Here is a 7,887-nt window from a genome sequence, read left to right as displayed (position 1 = left end):
GATTTTCTTTGTGTGTTATTCAAACAAAATTTGCAAATTATAAGTATATTCACAGCACTCAACGTGGCAACAATATAATAAAAAAAAAATCGAACTAAATGTTAACCATCATAAGTCACAACGATGATTGCTTTTCTGTGTTTTTTTTTTTAATTCCCTCACTTGAACTTTTAAAATGCTTGTGCTTTTATTTTGTATAGAAACATCCGCCGGAAGCACTCAGACTTTTGTTTTGGAAAGCCAGCTACACGGCGGCCACCATTATTCTTCCTGGCTTGACGTCAGGGAGAAAGACGGTTAAATACTTTTAAACATTATATTAGTCGGTAAACTGCAACTCCGTCAAACTACGCGGCGTTGTCGACCGACTGCGCCGTAAAGCGACGACGCATCTCGGTCGCAGGATGGAGAAACGGTCGGACACCATAGGTAAGTTGCTAAGCTAACGTTAGCAGGCGGTGCTCAGAAAATAAGACGCAACATGTGCGATGATCTGCAGCAGCAAACTGGCCGCCCGCCTCTGAACTAGTGCTCAACATATGCACATATCCCACTTATTATTGGACTAAAGAGTGGTAAGCAGTGGGGGTAAATAGCTTCAGCAGGCAGAAAGATAGGTTTCAAATAAAAAACCATCCATCTTCCGGATGCATCGCTCGGCCGCTGCACCGTGTCATATCAATAGCGAAATAATAATAACTCCCGCTGGTGGAAAAACTGTACGGCCTGCTGCTCCTTCTGCTTTAAGTTTATTCTGTAACTCGGCTGCAGTTTGGCGCTCATTCTCTTCACGACTGCACACACGCACACGCAAACGTGCACAGACACTTTGAAGCCCTAGTAGTCTGTAACGATCAAACCGTGTGGACAGTCGGCGCTGCACCGCCCCCTACAGCAGGTCGTAACGTTACCCTCCGCCTGCTGCTGCTGCTGCTGCTGGGAAGACGGTGCTTGTCTGAATAAGCGGGTGATATCCATAGAGGTGATATCCAGCTGCAGCCCCGCAGAAGGAGGGAAGCCTCCACCGTGGCTCTGGTGTGACGGAAATGACGGAGGGCGAGAAAAGAAGAATTACATAAAAGGAGAATAAGTTTGCACTCTTTTATTCCTCCTAACCCCCAGAGCCTATAGCTACATCTGTTCATACTCAGAATAAGTTAGTCTGCTCACAGCAGGTTGTAAGATTTTTATAATACAGAATTAATTGCCCACACTCAACCTTACTACACTGCTGTATTGTACACACACGCCTCCAGTGCAGAAATGTGGAGACTGCTGCCCACTGTGTTGTATTGAGTCCACGAACATCTGGGAGGAAACAAAAAGAACAGTGAAGCACATAACAGGGGTGAATACAAAACCTGCCACTGACACAACTTTTAAGTCATGTACATCATATGAAGACAAAAACTTATATAAAAAAAACTATATAACTTATTTTTTTTCCTCACCACACAATCTTTAAATGTAATTTGGATTGAACACAATGCTTATTTCAAATGTCCCTCTTTCAGGGTCCTATTTTATTATCCAAACTTTATATTATCTGCCAGTGTGTGTGGATAAAAGTCTTAAGGAAGTGGTGGAGAAGGAATACACTGCAAACGATTAATTTACAGACAGTGACACAAAGACATCTGCAGAAAACTCAGCTCTTTTTCGAGGCTGCAGCTGGAGACTAATGGATCGGATTTGGACTGAAAGACAAACACAAGATGAAACACTAATTTTGTAAATTTGATTAAAGTAAAGAAAATGATGATCATTTTTTCTAAATATAAAGATGTTCTAATTAATTGTGGCTTCATGATCTTTACAGTTGTTGGAGGCGGCCTTCCCCTTGCTTCCCTTCGCTTAATGACCTCCCCTCTACAGCTGACATATTCATACATATGGCAGGTCATACGGCAGCGAAACGTGAAGCAGTACACCAAAGTGGAGGAGTTTGTGACCATGGTAACGCAAACTGTCCCCGAGCTGATGAGTTTCAAACAGACTGCCCAGCTCTTGTTGGGCCTGAGGGCGAGGGTGAGTTTCATCTTTCAACATCCAACAACAACACTTCGAGTAAGGAACAATTATTCAAACAGTGCATTTAAATGGATAGGAATGAAACTGATCATTCACAATAATCTGTAGGCTACTTGTCAAAACTTGCTGTTGTGTACAAGAACAGAGGAACACTCTAGCTGCTGTGTGGTCGAGCCCTCCAGCTGTCAGATAGTTTCTTTAAACACCACATGCCTCCATCACACTCAGCTTGTGATGCTGCTTGCTCTCCAGGCTTCTAAAGTGGCATTCATCCCTCCAGATTTGTTTCTTAAGGTTATGGAAGATCAAAGTGGATGCTCATACCACACCATGTTGATGAACTCCATATGTTTCCTATTACAAATCACCACACATCAAGAACAAGAACATGTGACATTATGGCGTTACTCCCCTAATGCTACAATGGTATTGAATTGTTATTTTGCTAATTTCTTTCTTTTTCATGTGCTCGTAGATCATTTTGGATTTGCTTCACAAAGAGGGCCCACCTGATACCCGAGCTATTCAAACGCTCATAAATAAGTTGAAGATCACTGTATCTTCAGGGGTAAGACTGCACAAACATTTTATTTATGATAAATACACACAATTGTACCATCATAAAGTCTAGAATCAGGTCTGACCTCAAGTATTTCCTGTGTTACAGAGAGACTCGGATGTGGAGAAATCTCAAACGAACTTCATGGTGCTGGTCCAGAATCTGCTGAAAAACCCTGCTGAAAGGAAGCGCTTCTTCCAGGTATTTTCTTTTTTACAGTCATTGGTTGTCATCACATGAAGCTATCTTTCAGCTAATTTAGATGTGATAGTGATAAGACATTCAATCTGTGGCTGTACTTTTGGTCATTTGCTCCTCTCAAAATTCAGCGGCATTACAACACAGTGCATGTGGAGTTATAACTCAATAAATTCAGGTTTTCTGCTCATAATTCTTCAGTCACCCAGTTGTTAAACTCTTACCTCTCTCTGCAGGAAGTGTTCCCTGTTCAGTACGGCACAAAGTTTGACACGGCGCTGCAGGCTCTGACTGCAGGCCTGGTGTGCAAGCTGGAGCAGCTCCTTCCCGTCCCAAATCTGTCCCAGGTAAGCACATGAACCGTTACTGGATTTTTACTTTACTGGAGCATCCTTTGTACAATGAAAACAGAAATGTGTGATCCGAAGGTAAGAGTTGCAATCAAAACTGCACCGTATATGCATTCATTATTTCCATTTCTTGCTTCTCAACTTCAGCTTGGTACCATGATCTCATCTGAGCCCTCTGTCCTGGAGGCATGTGGAGGGTTCATCCCTGACACCAAGGACCTGAAGACTCTCCTCCTACACCAGCAGGCCAAAGGACTCATTGGTGTTAAAGGTAAATGCTTGAGCTGATCTAATGAAATACAGAAGAGGAAACCCCCCACTTAATATTATGACATATTTATTTTACAACTTACACCACAGATGTACAGGTGGCTAAACCTGTTGCACATTGTCTCTGTTTGTGCAGCTACCATCTCCACATCAGTGGGCGACTGTGTACTTTCCTCACTCGCTTTCCGGCCCAAACCAGTAGAACCACCAGCACCTCCACCGCCGCCGCCACCACCACCACCACCACCAGAGTCACCGAAAAGATTGCAGGCCACCCTCCTTGAAACAAGTTCGGCCTCCCTCAGTGACAACGAAGATTTGGGAGTGATGTCAGAGGACCCGGACAGCCCGCCACCTCCTGCTGCTAAACCGCAGCCAGGAGAGCAATTCAGTGATAAAACGGACAGCGACACTCCTGCAAAAGAAGCGAGTGTCACAGCACCAGCTGAGAGTGAGAACCTGGTCCTGGAGAAGAGTCCTACACAGGACCAACCTGCCACGACTGTACAAAGTACAGGCGAAGATGGAGCAACAACAACACCAGAGAAGTCAGACCAACAGCAGGTGCCCTTCAAAGCAATCCCCTTCAGGGTAGTTCAAGTACCGATCAAAAACACCCCCACCTCACAGAACGCAGGCAGCCCGGGAACTAAACATGGCCAAAAGCCCCAGACCCAGCGCGTCACTTTGCACCAGTGGGTGTCACAGATTGCCACCAACTCGCTGTCTCTCCCAGCCTTGCCACCACTCCCTCCACCCAGTCTGAGTTCAGGAGACGACATGAGGCCAAGCTTGAGAAGAAAAAAGCAAATCAGGCCTCCAGCCGACAGATTTACCTGCAGCGTGTGCGACAAGAGCTTCCCTTACCAGTCCAAGCTGATGGACCACGAGCGCATCCACACAGGAGAGAAGCCGTTTGTGTGCACCGCGTGCAACAAGAGTTTCCGAACACAGGCGTTCCTCAACAACCACCTGAAGACCCACAGCACGGCGCGCCCTTACGCCTGCGGCCAGTGCGGCAAGTGTTTCACCAAACTGCAGAGCTTGACCAAACACATGCTCGCCCACAGCGGCCAGAAGCCCTTCTACTGCGACATCTGCAACAAGGGCTTCACGCAGTCCACCTACTTCAAAAGACACATGGAGTGCCACACGAGCCAGATGACGTTCCCCTGCAAGCACTGCAGCAAAAGCTTCCCGACGGCGTTCAAGCTGTCCAACCACGAGCGCTGGCACACCAGAGATCGCCCTCACATGTGCGAGCGCTGCGGGAAGAGGTTCCTCGTCCCCAGCTTGTTGAAGAGACACATGGGCTACCACATCGGCGACCGCCAGTACCTCTGCTCCCAGTGCGGCAAGACCTTCGTCTATTTGTCCGACCTGAAGAGGCACCAGCAAGACCACGTGCCCAAAGCTAAGATCCCGTGCCAGGTCTGCCAAAAGAAGTTCTCCAGCAAGTACTGCCTGAGGGTTCACCTGAGGATCCACACCAGGGAGAGACCCTACCGATGCTCCATATGCGACAAGACCTTCACCCAGGTCGGCAATCTGAAGGTCCACATCAGGTTACACACCAACGAGCGACCTTTCAGCTGCGACGTGTGCGGGAAGACCTATAAGCTGGCGTCGCATCTCAACGTCCACAAAAGGACTCACACTTGCAAGAAACCCTGGACGTGCGACACGTGCGGGAAGGGATTCTCCGTCCCGGGGCTTCTGAAGAAGCACGAGCAGCTACATACAAGAGACGCTAACCCTGACTTCTCTGGCAAACGGAGGCACAGGGGTAAGCACAAGAAGCACTCCCTCAAGAGGAAGTATGACGAGGAAGACGAGGGCAGCGACGATTATTAATCCCAAAAAATATATTTTGTAATAAGTAGCTCTCATTAGGGATGATGATGATCAACGGTCTGTAGCCACGTCATGTTGAAAGTTTGATCAGCTCATCATAATGGCTTTGGTTGTGAAAACACATTTTGGATGACGTAATGACAATTTATTCTGATCACTGAATTTTAAGACTACCAATATGGGTTATTATTTGCATTATAATGGGTAGTAGCCGGCTCTAATCACTGCCTGGGCCAGCTGGAGCACCTCCATTTATAAAGTACATTTAACTGTGCTGTTTCTCATATAATTAGGTGATGTGACAAAGTTAGTTTAGGTAACGTTACCCAAAGCTGTCACAATTGAATTGAATGAGATCAATAAAGTAGCATTTTAACTATTATCTCTTGTATTCGGGAATCATTTATTGTAATTTTCCTTACAAAGTGATGGCTTTTGAAAGTTGTTTTACTTTGTTTCCAAAAGTCATGCTTTTCAAGAGACTTCCTGAAGATAGAAAACATTGACAAGATGGACATCATGTAAACAATAAAAGCATTTCAATGCATGTGACTGTAGATAATTTGTCTGATGTGTAATAAAATGCTGTAGTGCCATAGGAAACATTTAATTTTGTTACAGTATTCTTGTGGATATTGTAGTGATTCAAAACTACTTTCACCACATGCTTTTACATGTAACCTTGAACTGTAAACATAACAATTACTCTGCTTTTGTTTTAGGCTAATTTGTGTGTGTGTGTTTTTTAGGATCTTTTTTGTTTGTTTTTTCCCCATCAGTAGACACACTATTGAATTAACATGGGAAAATGAGAATTTTATTTTAGGTTGAACATGAGAATCATTTAACATTATGCAAGTGTGTGATGAGATTGTACTATGAATCTTATCTTTGCTTTACTTATCCTATTCTGAGTGGCCTTGTATAAGCCACAAAGTAATGTACCTGTTTGTTTTTTTTGTTCTTGATGTTTTTCAGAAAAATAAATTCTCTTAGCAAAGAACAATTTTTTTAATGCTTTGTTTTTTTTTCTTCTCCACTCCCAACATGATCTCTGAAATGGGAATGAATATGGCTTTCTGTGCTGAGCAAAAGTAGCAGCGCTGCAAAGTCCTACAATAAAGTGTCTGGAAAAATGAACTGATCCAGAGGCAAACTGGCATTAGTATTCAACAAAACACTAAAAAGCACAGGGAAAAATGTTGTAGGAGTTTACAAGAATCAAAACTAGTTGATTCAGGGGTGGGAGAAAAGCATAGCACTGGCACAGGTGGAAGATGTCCTTAGTTGTCAGGTTGCAGCAATAAAACAGTAAAGAACAACTAAGCTCTCATACTTGAGAGAGCCCACCCCCTTCCCGGCCCACTCTGTGACGATCTTTCCTGGATGTGGACGCTGACGATGATGGTAAGTGGAAATGAAAACTACAAATTAACAAACTTTTCTATCTATTGTGTTTGATTTTTCACTTATGCAATTTCAAACGTCCTACAGCAGGTGTTGCTAGAGGACACGTGAGCTGCTCTGAAGATTTTTCAAGACGTCATCAGAGGTTCACCTGTGATCAGGAGGTACGTCAACAGGTACAGTTAAGTAATGAACTGGATTGAGCTGCACTGATTTTTATCCTTGAGGGACCCTAAACCTCAACCCTATAACATCTGGTTCACTAAGATAGTTCTAAGAGAGTGAAATTACACATTAACTAGGTATTTTCAAGCAAAATCTAATGTTAAATGGATCATGTATCTTTCAACTATTTGGCACAGCATGCTCTGTTGTTGTCGCGTGTTGGGACAAGCTCCTCTGTTGTTCCTCTAAGAGACAGAAGGTCTGAGGTCAAAGGCAGACTCTTCAAAGTCCAATTTAAGCAGCATTCCTATTTTAACCCTCTTAGTCCCTTTAGAGGTCACTGAGGACGTCCTCCATGGATGTCCACCTCACTTTGCCCGAGGCAATGATCTTCTCATGGGCTCCATGTTGTTTAGTCTTTATGGCTGCACCTAATAGCAGTTCTTTGATTTTTTTCCCTTCCTCTTTAATTCCCCTGGGTTCCCACTCCAGGCAGATGTCTCCTTGATGTTTAATTGATGTGTCCTTGCATCTGCTCCCCAGTGAAGTTGCAGGAAGTGACAGTAGTGTTTCTATGAGTTGTGCCATTTTCACAGGTCTTAATTTGACTTCCTGTTATCAAATGTTCAAATTGTTTTAGTTTAGCTGCACCACTACTACTTCCCTCCTTTATTAATTCCATCATAAGTTTATTTTCATTTTCAAATTTGTCTTTTCTACCAATGCCATGAAACGACAAATATTATTTAAAAATAAATAAATAAATAACAATATAGCAATTAAAATTATATCTCTGCATTTAAAAAAGAAGCAATGTGCTGATTCTGATGAAACTTTTAGAGTTAATGATGCATCATACTGACTGGTCAGAAAAGTGAAACGTGTTTATTTTCTATTTTTTTTAATTTATGTATTATTGTTCAAAACAGGCTGGTACAATCATTCAAGATTTCTGCTTGCACCCCTATACAATCTGAAACTCTCTTCAAGAAGAAACACAACTGTATATAAGTCAGTTATTATTAAGCAAAATAAATGATATATGATATATTA

General features: G+C 43.3%; 1 protein-coding gene across 1 annotated transcript; it reads left to right on the top strand.

The window, feature by feature from the left end:
- Positions 1–233: 233 nt before the first annotated feature.
- LOC311006778 (uncharacterized protein) lies at positions 234–6,121 on the top strand. Its single transcript, XM_083999728.1, has 7 exons — positions 234–429; positions 1,820–2,028; positions 2,507–2,599; positions 2,699–2,791; positions 3,025–3,135; positions 3,286–3,409; positions 3,545–6,121. Exons 1-7 carry the CDS (start codon positions 405–407, stop codon positions 5,260–5,262), a joined length of 2,373 nt encoding a protein of 790 aa, XP_083855854.1. The 5' UTR covers positions 234–404; the 3' UTR covers positions 5,263–6,121.
- The last annotated feature ends 1,766 nt before the right edge of the window (positions 6,122–7,887 follow it).

This window comes from Trachurus trachurus, assembly GCF_905171665.1.
Source record: "Trachurus trachurus genome assembly, chromosome: 23".
NCBI lineage: Eukaryota > Metazoa > Chordata > Actinopteri > Carangiformes > Carangidae > Trachurus > Trachurus trachurus.
Note: the sequence above shows the minus strand (reverse complement) of the source record. Positions and strands in the feature narration are given on the sequence as shown.